The sequence below is a fragment of the Entelurus aequoreus genome, linkage group LG06 (genome assembly GCF_033978785.1).
Source record: "Entelurus aequoreus isolate RoL-2023_Sb linkage group LG06, RoL_Eaeq_v1.1, whole genome shotgun sequence".
Taxonomy (NCBI): domain Eukaryota; kingdom Metazoa; phylum Chordata; class Actinopteri; order Syngnathiformes; family Syngnathidae; genus Entelurus; species Entelurus aequoreus.
The window spans coordinates 1,631,968-1,648,299 of record NC_084736.1 but is presented as its reverse complement, the minus strand read 5'-3'; the positions used below and the strand labels follow the sequence as shown (position 1 = coordinate 1,648,299).

The 16,332-nt window shown below is 36.5% G+C and overlaps 1 protein-coding gene across 1 annotated transcript in view; it reads right to left on the bottom strand.

The window, feature by feature from the left end:
- The window catches only part of LOC133651713 (transmembrane protein 8B-like), a 182,256-nt gene that overhangs the window by 1,483 nt on the left and 164,441 nt on the right, over nt 1-16,332 (bottom strand). The window contains exon 13 of the mRNA XM_062049764.1: nt 4,971-5,633. Coding sequence (XP_061905748.1) covers nt 5,298-5,633 — 336 coding nt within the window. The 3' untranslated portion in view covers nt 4,971-5,297. The remainder of the gene's footprint in view (nt 1-4,970; nt 5,634-16,332) is intronic.

Below are 16,332 nucleotides of genomic sequence, written 5' to 3'. Positions count from 1 at the left end.
CATTTTTTGGGTTGAAAACGTTTGTTTTTTAAGACACATATACAGAGAAATATGTGTCTTTTTAATATGTGTCTTAGAAAAAAACAAATAAAATATTTTTCAATCCCAAAAATTGGATACAGTATTTGCAGACGAAACTTATTTTTATTTTTATTTGGGTTTTTTTAAATTGCAAATACATTTTTTGGGGGTTGAAAATCTTTTTCTTTTTTTTTTACAAAATGGAAACATTTGTTAAAAAAAAAAAAAAGATTAGCAACCCGAAAAAAATGAATTTGCAATAAAAATAAAAACAAGTTTTGGTTGCAAATATTTATTTTTTGGGGTTTAATCTTTCCATACTTGTGTCTTTAAAAAATATGTTCAACCCAAAAAATTTGATATTTGGAACCAAAACTTTATTTTTATTGCAATTCTATTTTTGGGGGTTTAATTTTTTATTTTTTTTTTAACATGTAAGGAGAAACATTTGTTTCTTTGGAAAACAAATTAAAATCTACTCCAAAAAATGGATTTAAAATAAAAAAAATTTTACTTTAAGATTACTTTTTTAGAAAACATTTTAAGACACAAATGTCTCTCCATATTTGTTTTTAACCCCCCAAAAATGATATTTGCAACCAAAGCTTGTTTTTTTAATTGTTTTTTTTTAAATTTGCAAATACCATTTTTCTGTTGAAAATCTTTTTCTCTTTTTACGACATGTATGAGATAGGCTCCAGCACCCCCCGTGACCCCAAAAGGGACAAGCGGTAGAAAAAGGATGGATGGATGGATGTATAAAAAAAAATGTGTTAATTTGAAAAAATAAAAATAAAAAGCCTGGATTTGCAATAAAAACAAAAACACACTTTGGTTGCAAATATGTATTTTTTGGGGTTTAATCTTTCTACATTTAATAGATAGATCTTTGCAACCAAAACTTTTTTTTGTCTTTTTTTTATTGCAATTCTAGTTTTGGGGGGTTGAACATATTTTTTAAGACACATGTAAGGAGAAAAATGTGTTTCTTTGAAAAATGAATGAATAAATTAAAATAAACTCCAAACAATGGATTTGAAATAAAACATTTAAAAAAACATTTGGTTGCAAATTTTTTTGGGTTTACTTTTTAAAATAATTATATTTGCAACCAGAGCTTTTTTTTATTACTTTTTTAAATTGCAAATCCTTTTTTTGTGTTGAAAATCTTTATATTTGTATTTTCTTAAGAAACAAGTATGGAAAAAATTTGATTAAAAAAAAAAAAAAAAGATTTTCAACCCCCAAAAATTCTTTGTAATCAAAAATAATATATAAAAACAAGTTTTGGTTGCAAACATTTTGTTTGCTTGCATTAAAGAGGCATATTTCTCTCCATATTTGACTTAAAAAATATATTTAACCCAAAAAATTGGATATTTGCAACCAAAGCTTGTTTTTGTTTCTTTTTTTAATTGCAAATCCATTTTTTGTGTTGAAAATCTTTTTTATTTTTTTACGACATGTATGAAAAAAAAAAAGCCTGGATTTGCAATAAAAATAAAAACACGTTTTGGTTGCAAATATCTATTCTTTAGGGCTTAATCTTTCTACACCTATCCATCCATCCATCTTCTTCCGCTTATCCGAGGTCGGGTCGCGGGGGCAGCAGCTTAAGCAGGGAAGCCCAGACTTCCCTCTCCCCAGCCACTTCGTCCAGCTCCTCCCGGGGGATCCCGAGGTGTTCCCAGGCCAGCCGGGAGACATAATCTTCCCAACGTGTCCTGGGTCTTCCCAACGTGTCCTGGGTCTTCCCCATGGCCTCCTACCGGTCGGACGTGCCCTAAACACCTCCCTAGGGAGGCGTTCGGGTGGCATCCTGACCAGATGCCCGAACCACCTCATCTGGCTCCTCTCGATGTGGAGGAGCAGCGGCTGTACTTTGAGCTCCCCCCGGATGGCAGAGCTTCTCACCCTATCTCTAAGGGAGAGTCCCGCCACCCGGCAGAGGAAACTCATTTCGGCCGCTTGTACCCGTGATCTTGTCCTTTCGGTCATAACCCAAAGCTCATGACCATAGGTGAGGATGGGAACGTAGATCGACCGGTAAATTGAGAGCTTTGCCTTCCGGCTCAGCTCTTTCTTCACCACAACGGATCGATACAGCGTCCGCATTACTGAAGACGCCGCACCGATCCGCCTGTCGATCTCACAATCCACTCTTCCCTCACTCGTGAACAAGACTCCGAGGTACTTGAACTCCTCCACTTGGGGAAGGGTCTCCTCCGCAACCCGGAGATGGCACTCCACCCTTTTCCGGGCGAGAACCATGGATTCGGACTCGGAGGTGCTGATTCTCATCCCAGTCGCTTCACACTCAGCTGCGAACCGATCCAGTGAGAGCTGAAGATCCTGGCCAGATGAAGCCATCAGGACCACATCATCTGCAAAAAGCAGAGACCTAATCCTGTAGCCACCAAACCAGATCCCCTCAACGCCCTGACTGCGCCTAGAAATTCTGTCCATAAAAGTTATGAACAGAATCGGTGACAAAGGGCAGCCTTGGCGGAGTCCAACCCTCACTGGAAACGTGTCCGACTTATTGCCGGCAATGCGGACCAAACTCTGGCACTGATCATACAGGAAGCGGACCGCCACAATCAGACAGTCCGATACCCCATACTCTCTGAGCACTCCCCACAGGACTTCCCGAGGGACACTTTCTACACCTAATAGATTGATATTTGCAACCCAAAATGTGTTTTGTCTTTTTCAAATTTTCTTATTACAATTCTATTTTTGGGGAGTTGAAAATATTTTTAACACACACGTAAGGAGAAAAAATGTTCTCTTTGAAAAATAAATAAATAAAAATCAACTACAAAAAATGGATTTGAAATGAAAAAAAAAAATTTGATTGTAAGACACACATTTTGGGGGGCGGCATGGCGTAGTGGGTAGAGCGCCCGTGTCAGAAACCTGAGGGTTGCAGGTTCGCTCCCCGCCTCTTACCATCCAAAATCGCTGCCGTTGTGTCTTTGGGCAAGACACTTCACCCTTGCCCCCGGTGCCGCTCACACCGGTGAATGAATGATGAATGAATGATAGGTGGTGGTCGGAGGGGCCGTAGGCGCAAATTGGCAGCCACGCTTCCGTCAGTCTACCCCAGGGCAGCTGTGGCTACGAAAGTAGCTTACCACCACCAGGTGTGAATGAATGATGGGTTCTCACTTCTCTGTGAAGCATTTTGAGTGTCTAGAAAAGCGCTATATAAATCTAATCCATTATTATCATTATTATTTATCTCCATATTTGTCTTTAAAATGATATTCAACCCAAAAGATGTGATATTCAATTTGTAAATCAATTTTTTGTGTTAAAAATAATGGCCTTTTTTTACGACTTGCATGAAAAAATGTGTTTCTTTACACAACAAAAAAAGCCCAAAAACGTATTTTGCAATAAAAACAAGTTTTGGTTGCAAATATATATTTTTGGGGGTTTAATCTTTCTATACTTGTGTTTTAAAAAGATAACATGTTCATCTATATTTGCAACCAAAACTTTTTTTTGTCTTTTTTTTTTTCAATTCTATTTTTGGGGGGTTGAAAATATTTTCTAAGACACACGTAAGAAAGAAAAATGTGTTTGTTTAAAAAAAAAATTAAAAAAAAAAAAATACAAATCTGCATCAAAAAATGGATTTGAAATAAAATAAAAAATAAAAACGTTTTGGTTGCAAATTGTAATATTTATGGGTTTACTTATACAATTGTAAGACATACATTTAAAGTTAGTTAAAGTTAAAGTACCAATGATTGTCACACACACACTAGGTGTGGCGAAGTCTGTCCTCTGCATTTGACCCATCCCCTTGTTCACCCCCTGGGAGGTGAGGGGAGCAGTGGGCTGCAGCGGTGGCCGAACCGAGGAATCATTTTTGGTGATTTAACCCCCAATTCCAACCCTTGATGCTGAGTGCCAAGCAGGGAGGTAATGGGTCCCATTTTTATAGTCTTTGGTATGACTCAGCTGAGGTTTGAACTCACAACCTACCGATCTCAGGGCAGACACTCTAACCACTAGGCCACTGAGTAGGTGGCCATAATTGTCTTAAAAAATATATTTAAAAATTGGATATTGCGACCAAAGGGTTTTTTTGTGTTGAAAATATTTTTCTTTTTTTACGACGTGTATGGAAAAAAATGTGTTTCTTTAAAAAGATAAATAAATATAAAGCCAAAAACTGCAGTTGCAATAAAAACAAACATAAAAACAGGTTTTGGTTGCAAATTTCAATATTTTGGGGTTTACTTTAAAAAAATAAATACAATTAAAACACAGATTTCTCTCCATATGTGTCTTAAAAAAGATATTTAACCCCCCCAAAATACTTTGTAATAAAAAATAAGAAACAAAAACAACATTTTGTTTGGTTGCATAAAAGACCCAAATGTCTCTCCATATTTGTCTTAAAAATTATATTTAACCCAAAAAATTGGATATTTGCAACCAAAGCTTGTTTTTGTTTCTTTTTGTAATTGCAAATCCATTTTTTGTGTTGAAAATATTTTTCTTCTTAAAACACAAGTATGGAAAAAAATGTGATTAAAAAAAAAAAAAAAAGATTTTCAACCCCTCAAATATACTTTGTAATCAAACATTAGAAACAAAAACAAGTTTTGGTTGCAAACATTTTGTTTGGTTGCATAAAAGACCCACATTTCTCTGCATATTTGTCTTAAAAATTATATGTAACCCAACAAATTGGATATTTGCAACCATAGCTTGTTTTTGTTTCTTTTTTTAATTGCAAATCCATTTTTTGTGTTGAAAATATTTTTCTTCTTAAAACACAACTATGGAAAAAAATGTGATTAAAAAAAAAAAAAAAAGATTTTCAACCCCTCAAATATACTTTGTAATCAAAAATAAGAAACAAAAACAAGTTTTGGTTGCAAACATTTTGTTTGGTTGCATAAAAGAGGCCGTTTTCTCTCCGTACTTACGAAGATGGGAGATTTGCCAGGAAAGCGCCACATTTCAGGCTTGCTGCGCGTAATGACGGACTTCAATCAAAGGGCCAGTTTTTCACTCAAGCCCACTTTTCCAGAACATCAGCGTGCGTCCTAAAGTAACCTTTAACCTCAGCGCAACGTAAATCTTTGTGGACGCCAGTCAAACAGCGGGGAGGGGCGTGGCTTGACGGGGAGAAAAGGATATCAAAGTGTTGTTCAAGTTGCGTGGCTTGTCTTCCCGTGAGTGAACGTCCGAGTAAAAGAAGGCAATGGAGTATCAGTAAGGTAACAGGAGTGAGTGTGAGGGGGCGGAGTATATCAGCTGGTGCAGATGCTGTTTATGGTGATGATGGCCGGGTCCACCAGGCCCAGTTCCTCGTGCTCGTTGACGCACAGCTGGTAGCCACAGCCTCGCCGGCGCTTCAGCGGCGTCACCTTGGCGTCGGGCTTGGCGCGAGGCGGCAGCAGGAAACCAACGCTGCCGGCGATCAGCATGTGCCAGATGCTGTGGATGTAGAAGTAGTTCTCCTCCGTCTCCACGAAGGCGTAGAGCGCCACTGCCGATGTGGCGATGGCCGCGCCCGGGAAGAGGAAGAAGGCCCAGCGCTTCCAGGTGGGCGGGTAGCATCGCCGTCGGCGGACAGTGCGCACCGTCTGAAGGAACAAAAAGACACGTTTTCATTGGTCCACAATACAATTATCAAACAATATTTGTGTCCTATGTTTGGCTGGAGACATTTACACCAAGAAACTTTCCCCTAAGAGTGTCAGAGCTTTTCTTCCTGTCACGCACACTGTATCTCTAAGCTTACTTTAAATTTTAAACTTACTTAAAAACAATCTGTTCACCTATTTTGTTGTTGTTTATTAGCTTAAACAAGTAACCACAGATTGTCTTTAGTAAGATAAATGAAGGTTTAAGAGTACCGGTACATATATTGTAGTCATTCACTAAGCTTACTTGAAATGTTTAAACTTACTTAAAAACAACCTGTTTACCTCACTTTTAGTTGTTTATTAGTTTAAACAAGTAACCATAGTTTGTCTTTAAATTATTTAAAAACAATCTGTTCACCTAACTTTTAGTTGTTTATTAGTTTAAACAAGTAACCATAGGTTGTCTTTAGTAAGATAAGTGAAGGTGAAATCATACATTTACTTGTAGTCATTACCTAAACTTACTTGAAATGTTTTAAAATTATTTAAAAACAATATGTTTACCTAACTTTTTGTTGTTTATTATTTTAAACAAGTAACCGGAGATTTTCTTTAAATTATTTAAAAACAAACTGTTCACCTAACCTTTAGTTTTATATTATTTTAAACAAGTAACCATAGATCGTCTTTAGTACGCTAAATGAAGATCTAAGAGTGCATTTACTTGTAGTCATTCACTGAACTTACTTAAAGTTGTTAAACTTACTTAAAACAATTTGTTTACCTACCTTTTACCAGTTTATTAGTTTAAACAAGTAACCATAGATTGTTTTTAGTAAGATAAGTGAAGGTCAAAGCGTACATTTACTTGTAGTCATTACCGAAACTTACTTGAAATGTTTTAAAATTATTTAAAAACAATAAGTTTACCTAATTTTTAGTTGTTTATTATTTTAAACAAGTAACCATAGATTGTCTTTAGTAAGATAAATGAAGGTCTAAGAGTACATTTACTTGTAGTCATTCACTAAGCTTACTTGAAATGTTTAAACTTACTTAAAAACAATCTGTTTACCCCACTTTTAGTTGTTTATTAGTTTAAAAAAGTAACCATAGATTGTTTTAAGTAAGATAAATGAAGGTCAAAGCGTACATTTACTTGTAGTCATTCCCTAAACTTACTTGAAATGTTTTAAAATGATTTAAAAACAATATGTTTACCTAACTTTTAGTAGTTTATTACAAACCCTGTTTCCATATGAGTTGGGAAATTGGGTTAGATGTAAATATAAATGGAATACAATGATTTGCAAATCATTTTCAACCCATATTCAGTTCAATATGCTACAAAGACAACATATTTGATGTTCAAACTGATAAACATGTTTTTTTTTTAAATAATCATTAACTTAACTAATGAACACCAACAGGAGATTATATTCCGGCGCCGGCATGCCAAATTGTCCAGGCTTATGTAGGCAGCTTCTTCATTACAGGCAGGTGTGCCGATTGCCGGTAATTGATTGCAGCTGGCGGAAGCTGCAGGGCGGAAGCTGCAGGGCGGAGACGCGCGCAGCGCGTCCCTGGATGTACGCCGTGGCCGTGGGCGTGTCCCGAGGTGCTTGCAGTGTGCAAGGATGAGGGCGCATTCCAATGCGCCCAGGCCGTGACAAACACGTGACAAAGAAGTTGGGAAAGGTGGCAATAAATACTGATAAAGTTGAGGAATGCTCATCAAACACTTATTTGGAACATCCCACAGGTGAACAGGGAATTTGGGAACAGGTGGGTGCCATGATTGGGTATAAAAGTAGATTCCATGAAATGCTCAGTCATTCACAAACAAGGATGGGGCGAGGGTCACCACTTTGTCAACAAATGCATGAGCAAATTGTTGAACAGTTTAAGAAAAACCTTTCTCAACCAGCTATTGCAAGGAATTTAGGGATTTCACCATCTACGGTCCGTAATATCAGCAAAGGGTTCAGAGAATCTGGAGAAATCACTGCACGTAAGCAGCTAAGCCTGTGACCTTTGATCCCTCAGGCTGTACTGCATCAACAAGCGACATTCACTACGCTTATTTAAAACAATTTGTTTACCTAACTTGTAGTAGTTTATTAGTTTAAACAAGTAACCATAGATTGTCTTTAGTAAGATAAATGAAGGTTTAAGAGTAAATTTACTTTTACTCATTCACTAAGCTGACTTGAAGTTTTAAACATACTTAAAAACAATCTGTTTACCTAACTTTTAGTTGTTTATTAGTTTAAACAAGTAACCATAGATTGTCTTTAGTAAGATAAATGAAGCTCTAAGAGTACATTTACTTGTAGTCATTCACTAAGCTTACTTGAAATGTTTTAAAAGTATTTAAAAACAATCTGTTCACCTAACTTTTAGTTGTTTATTAGTTTAACTTGAATTTGGCTTGGAAGTTTACTTTAAAAAAATGAGGCAATCGGTTTCCCGACTTTTTTGAAGCAAACTGAATAAGTTAGAATTTACAGTGTGGAGGACATCCTAAACACGCAGATACTTATTTTTTGCTGATAGACATCTGACATCAGTATCGCATTAGGACGCCAGTAATTGTCATGTCTACAAGGAGACTATTCAAACTGTAAATGTGTGTCCAACAGCTTTGTAAAAACCAGTAAGCGAGGGAGCAATAATAAAAAAACATTCTGGTTTATTTTCATGGAAAACGCTCCTGCATGGTGAATTTAACGAGCATCAAATATTCAAGCTGCAGGAGGAGCTTTAAGCGTCCTCTCAAGTCCACAAAGTGATCGTGGTCACGGCGGTCTGATGGATGTTGCAAGTTGCAACACCGCACCTCGGCCGCCGTTAAACCTAATTAATTCCGTTATTTGTGCGTTGTTGTTCTCCTGCGTTGCGTCGTAATGTCACTTTAGCTTTAATACGGAATATTCTCATCCACTTATAAGCGCCCCGGAAAGGCTATAAAACGCTGAGCTGGCATATTTTTCATTTCTCTCTGAACGCCAGCTACAGAATGCTTGATTACTGCATTTCCTTTTTATTCCCACTTCATAAGCGCTGATCACTCGCCTTGTTTTCCTCCCAAGGCGTGAAGGTATGTATTGTGGAGACGGATGGAAGTGAGCAGAATAATGTGGAGAGTTCCAGCTGGGAAATTGTGATGAAATTACCAAGTGGGAATAAAGTCATAATTCATGTGGAGCCAAGTGGAGACATACTTGACAGTCTGGACTAGAGTTGTCCCCATACCAATATTTAGGTACCGGTACCAAAATGTATTTCGATACTTTTCAATACTTTTCTAAATAAAGGGGACCACAAAAAATGTCACTATTGGTTTTATTTTAACAAAAAATCTTACGGTACATTAAACATTTGTTTCTTATTGCAAGTTTGTTCTTAAATAAAATAGTGAACATACTAGAAAACGTGTCTTTTCGTAGTAAGTAAACAAACAAAGACTCCTAATTAGTCTGCTGACGTATGCAGTAACATATTGTGTCATTTATCATTCCATCATTTTGTCAACATTATGAGGAACAAGCTGTAAAAATGGATTATTAATCCACTTGTTAATTCACTGTTAATATCTGTTTATTTTCTGTTTCAACATGTTCTATTTACACTTCTGTTAAAATGTAATAATCACTTATTTTTCTCTTCTTTGATACTTTACATTAGTTTTGGATGATACCACAAATTTAGGTATCGATCCGATACCAAGTAGTTACAGGATCATACATTGGTCATAATCAAAGTCCTCATGTGTCCGGGACGTATTTCCTGAGTTTATAAACATATAATCCATCCATCCATTTTCTACCGCTTGTCCCTTTCGGGGTTGCAAGGGATGCTGGAGCCTATCACAGATAATGAATTTTAAAAAAAAGGAAAAAAGATTTTGTGATGATAAAAATTATCGATGTAATCATAGTAGTATCGACTAGATACACTACTGTACTTGGTATCATTACAGTGGATGTTGTAGGTTGTGAGTTCAAACCCCGGCCGAGTCATACCAAAGACTATAAAAATGGGAGCCATTACCTCCCTGCTTGACACTCAGCATCAAGGGTTGGAATTGGGGGTTAAATCACCAACAATTATTCCAGGGCGCGGCTAACCGCTGCTGCTCACTGCTTACCTCCCCTCCCAGGGGGTGATCAAGGGTGATGGGTCAAATGCAGAGAATAATTTCGCCACACCTAGTGTGTGTGTGACAATCATTGGTACTTTAACTTTAACTTTAACTTTTAGGTGTAGATCCACCCATGGCATTTGTTTACATTAAGGAGAGCTAGCTTGCTGTTAGTGGTGAGCTATTGTATCCTCCTAGGGTGTGTAGTGAATCATGTTTAGCTATTCCTCGTCCTGCAGTGATAATGTAACTTGTAAGAAACTTACTTTATTTTTTTGCCATGGAGGCCAGGATTATTGATTTAGAAGTAGCTAAAACACTCCCAACTGTGGATGGATGTTAACTGCTACCTAGCTAGCCATGTCTTAAAGCACCTCTTCCTGAGGGCGTTTCAGTGTTATAACTTCACCTTTATCTTTACTTTTTAGGCCAAAATGCGTCCGTTCTCCCTTTTCTGTCTACACCCTGTGTCTGCTTGTAAGTACTCCGTGTGTGCGCGCTGCCGAACATGCTCCACTGCTCGTAAAACCAGCAATGAAAAAAATTCATGAATGGGGAACCGCTACTTTTTAAACAGAGTATAGTACCATTTTTGATTCATTAGTAGCGCGATACTATACTAGTACTGGTATACCGTACAACCCTAGTCTAGACTGGAACGCTATGAATTAGAGAGTTTGGCAGTTTGGCAGATTTAGACCTCGATGCGCGCGACACTTCCTGCCCTCCACTCGACTGATCTAACTCGGTTATGTCTAGAAGCGTTCACGATGGCCGCCGCCTCCGCAGAGTTCAAATAAAGGCGTCGCGAGTCGGAGGAGAGACTGGAAGCAGACTGATCCACAAAGCGTCACACAGCCAAAGTGCTTTAACGCCACGACATTATCACTCAATCCCAGCCTGTCGGTGTGTGCTTTATTGCCGCGGCAACATCTGAGTGACTATCTGTCACGGCCGTAATCAGCGCAGACGCAAGGCGTGCACGTCTACTCTGCAGATATCATCGCTGGGTATCGCCCCGCATTTGCATTTGACATGTGTCAGACAACAAATGTCTGTTATCGCCAGCTGAACTGCAGCCGCTTGAAGAAAAGCTGCTGAATGCTAACATTTACTAGCGAGCATCAATCCATCACAGCTTCCACTGTCACAGATCTCTGCCTCAGAAGTCCAACAAAAGAATGACGTTACACACATTCAGCTAAGTGAGCGTCTAACAATTAACTGTGTGTGTCTTGCTTCTTATTTGTGATGGCAAAAAATAAAGTCAAATTTATTTTTTTAACCACACAAATTTCTTGCCATACTTCCAAAAAAATACATTAAAAAATGTTCAACCCTACACAAATGGATGTTTGAAAACAAAACATGTTTTTGTTTGTTTATTTTTTTTTTTTTTTAATTGAAAATCCATTTTTTGGAGTTTAAAATATTTTATTTTCTTTTTAAAAAAAAAGTCCTACAGAGTTTTCTGCCTCAAAAGTCTAACAAAATAATGACAAGTGAGCATCTAAGAATGAACTCTGAGTGTTTTGCTTCTTCTTTGTGATGTCAAGAATAAAATGTACTTTTTTTTTTAACGATACAAATTGCTCTCCATACTAGTCTTAAAAAAAGATTTTTAACTCAAAAAAAAAATGATGTTTGCAAAAAAAATTGTTTTGGTTACTTTTTATGATTGCAAAACCATTTTGTGGGATTAAAAAAATAAAATAAAATAAAATGTTGTATATATATATATATACTGTATACTGTATATATATATATACATGATTGGCAACACTAAATTGGCCCTAGTGTGTGAATGTGAGTGTGAATGTTGTCTGTCTATCTGTGTTGGCCCTGCAATGAGGTGGCGACTTGTCCAGGGTGTACCCCGCCTTCCGCCCGATTGCAGCTGAGATAGGCTCCAGCGCCCCCCGCGACCCCGAAGGGAATAAGCGGTAGGAAATGGATGGATATATATATATATATATATATATATATATATATATATATATATATATATATATATATATATATATATATATATATATATACATGATTGGCAACACTAAATTGGCCCTAGTGTGTGAATAGGAGTGTGAATGTTGTCTGTCTATCTGTGTTGGCCCTGTGATGGGTGTACGGCGCCTTCCGCCCGAATGCAGCTGAGATAGGCTCCAGCACCCCCCGCGACCCCGAAAGGGACAAGCAGTAGAAAATGGATGGATGGATATATGTATGTATATATACGCATATATATAAATGTATACGTTTATATACATATGTATGTATGTATGACGTATGTATATATATATTTATATATATACACATATTTGTATATATATATACACTACCGTTCAAAAGTTTGGGGTCACATTGAAATGTCCTTATTTTTGAAGGAAAAGCACTGTACTTTTCAATGAAGATAACTTTAAACTAGTCTTAACTTTAAAGAAATACACTCTATACATTGCTAATGTGGTAAATGACTATTCTAGCTGCAAATGTCTGGTCTTTGGTGCAATATCTACATAGGTGTATAGAGGCCCATTTCCAACAACTATCACTCCAGTGTTCTAATGGTACAATGTTTTTGCTCATTGGCTCAGAAGGCTAATTGATGATTAGAAAACCCTTGTGCAATCATGTTCACACATCTGAAAACAGTTTAGCTCGTTACAGAAGCTACAAAACTGACCTTCCTTTGAGCAGATTGAGTTTCTGGAGCATCACATTTGTGGGGTCAATTAAACGCTCAAAATGGCCAGAAAAAGAGAACTTTCATTTGAAACTCGACAGTCTATTCTTGTTCTTAGAAATTAAGGCTATTCCACAAATTTGTTTGGGTGACCCCAAACTTTTGAACGGTAGTGTATATATATGTATGTATGTGTATGTATATATATATATATATATATATATATATATATATATATATATATATATATATATATATATATATATATATATATATATATATATATATATATATATATATATCTATATATATATATATATATATATATATATATATAGATAGATATATATATATATATATATATATATATATATATATATATATATATATATATATATAGATATATATATATATATATATATATAGATATATATATATATATATATATATAGGTATATATATATATATATATATATATATATATATATATATATATATATATATATATATATATATATATATATATATATATATATATATATATATATATATATGCACACAAATTCAGCTGAGTGAGCATCTAAGAATGAACTCTGTGTGTCTTTTTCTTTGTGATGGCAAAGAATAAAGTGAATTAATTCCATTATTTTAATAAATGTGGAAATGTATTGAACTGTTTATTATTACAAATGCACTGTTTTTAAAAGTCGCATATTTAGTGAAACAAAAAGAAATGCAAAACTGCATCAATATACATAAAATAAGGATCAAAAATCGCTTTTTAATCGAATTGTGAGGTAACCAAAAATTCCCGCCTCTATTATTACTACTGCCTGTGACAAAACACGCCGTCTCCTATTTCTGGCACAAAAAGCTGAAGGTGCTGCGATCCAACTTCCGCGGTGTCTCTCCAGTCTACAAAACTCCCACACTCATAGACGCAACGTTTTCTCCCAGGAAGCCACACGCTGTGTTTCCTCCGACTTCTGTCAGGCGTCTTTTTTTCGGGCTGAACGAGTGTTTTTCTTCCTGGGCCTGGTCTCGGTGCACGGAGCACATCATGTCTGCCAGACGTGTCGGTGGAAGCAGGCATGTGATTTGAACTTAATGAAAAAGACTGAAAATAGGCCGGGGGTGTGGGTGCCGCAGATCCCTAGCCAGGCCAGGGCGGTGCTAAGCTAACTTCATTATCTGAATAGTCATTTGTTATTTATTGAACAAAATAATTGATAAGATTACCTGATTACTAAAATAATCAATAGCTGCAGCCCTGCTGGGTTCTGTGCGTGTTTCTTCCTTGGTGCTGTGTGATATTAATATATATATATATATATATACTACTACTATACAGTATTTACAACCTTACTCGTGTTCACTTCACAGCCACAGATGGTTCATCTAGTTATTGACATTATTTACACATTACTTTGTCTGTTTCAGTCACTGTTATTTAGTCACTACAGTAATTACAACTTGTGTTGACATCCACAGGAACCACATGGGTTAGCCTGCTCTATACAGTATTTACAACCTCACTAGTGTTCACTTCACAACCACAGATGGTTCATCTAGTTATTGACATTATTTACACATTACTGTGTCTGTTTCAGTCACTATGTTATTTAGTCACTACAGTATTTGCAACTTGTGTTGACATCCACAGGAACCACATTGGTTAGCCTACTCTATACAGTATTTACAACCTTACTAGTGTTCACTTCACATCCACAGATGGTTCATCTAGTTATTGACATTATTTACACATTACTTTGTCTGTTTCAGTCACTGTTATTTAGTCACTACAGTAATTACAACTTGTGTTGACATCCACACGAACCACATGGGTTAGCCTGCTCTATACAGTATTTACAACCTCACTAGTGTTCACTTCACAACCACAGATGGTTCATCTAGTTATTGACATTATTTACACATTACTTTGTCTGTTTCAGTCACTATGTTGTTTAGTCACTACAGTAATTGCAACTTGTGTTGACATCCACAGGAACCACATGGGTTAGCCTACTCTATACAGTATTTATAACCTCACTAGTGTTCACTTCACAACCACAGATGGTTCATCTAGTTATTGACATTATGTACACATTACTGTGTCTGTTTCAGTCACTATGTTATTTAGTCACTACAGTAATTACAACTAGTGTTCACATCCACAGGAACACCTACAGGTGAACAGGCTAATTGGGAACAGGTGGGTGCCATGATTGGGTATAAAAGCAGCTTCCATGAAATGCTCAGTCATTCACAAACAAAGATGAGGCGAGTGTCACCACTTTGTGAACAAATGCTTAAGCAAATTGTCCAACAGTTTCAGAACAACATTTCTCAACCAGCTATTGCAAGGAATTTAGGGATTTCACCATCTACGGTCCGTAATATCATCAAAAGTATCAGAGAATCTGGAGAAATCACTGCACGTAAGCAATGATATTACGGACCTTCGATCCCTCAGGGGGTACTGCATCAAAAAGCGACATCAGTGTGTAAAGGATATCACCACATGGGCTCAGGAACACTTCAGAAAACCACTGTCAGTAACTACAGTAACTACAGTTTGCTAGTTAAAACTCTACTATGCAAAGATGTTTTAGTGTTTAAATAATTGAAAAATGATCAACAGAGTTGACATAAATACATACATTTCATCCAGTTATTGACATTATTTACACATTACGTTTTAGTCACTATGTTATTTAGTTACTACAGTAATTAAAAATTGTGTTCACATCCACAGGAACCACATGGGTTAGCCTACTCTATACAGTATTTACAACCTTACTAGTGTTCACTTCAAAGCCCCAGATGGTTCATCTAGTTATTTACATGATTTACACTTTATTTTGTCTGTTTCAGTCACTTTGTTATTTAGTCACTACAGTAATTACAACTTGTGTTGACATCCACAGGAACCACATGGGTTAGCCTACTCTATACACTATTTACAACCTTACTAGTGTCCACTTCACAGCCACAGATGGTTCATCTAGTTATTGACATTATTTACACATTACTTTGTCTGTTTCAGTCACTATGTTGTTTAGTCACTATAGTAATTACAACTTGTGTTGACATCCACAGGAACCACATGGGTTAGCCTACTCTATACAGTATTTACAACCTTACTAGTTTTCACTTCACAGCCACAGATGGTTCATCTAGTTATCGAAATTTTTTACACATTACTTTGCTTCATTCACACATTAATTTGGCATTTTTGCTTCGATTATTACCTATTCTGTGTTATATAGATAGAATAGAATAGAATATAATGGACTTTATTGTCATTATATTTGCATATAACGAGATTAAGGACTCCAATTTAAGGTGCAGTAGTGGGAACAAATATGGGGTAAAAATAAATTACACAACAGGTAATAAAGAAAAAACTAACAATTGAAATAAACAGACTACTATCCAATAAAAATAATAAGCAATCCTGTACAATATACAAAACACTATAGAAATACAAAATACTGTACAATATACAGAACAAGACAAGAGTACCGGAGTAATAAATAACAATCAGTGTTGGACGTGTTGCACTTGAAGGGTAATATTGCACAGTAGTTTATTAGGGTAGGATATTGTATAGGGGTGAATTATTATTATAAGTTAGAGTTCAAGATGGTGACAGCTCTGGGAAAGAAGCTGTCTCTGAGCCTGTTTGTTCTGGCTCTGATGCACCTGTAGCGCCTACCCGATGGTAGCAGGTCGAACAGGTGGAAGCCAGGGTGTGTGCTGTCCTTGGTGATGCTTTTTGCTCTGTTGAGGCAGCGGGAGTTGTGTAAATCCTTCAGGGAGGGGAGGGGGCAGCCGATGATTTTTTGTGCAGACTTTATGACCCTCTG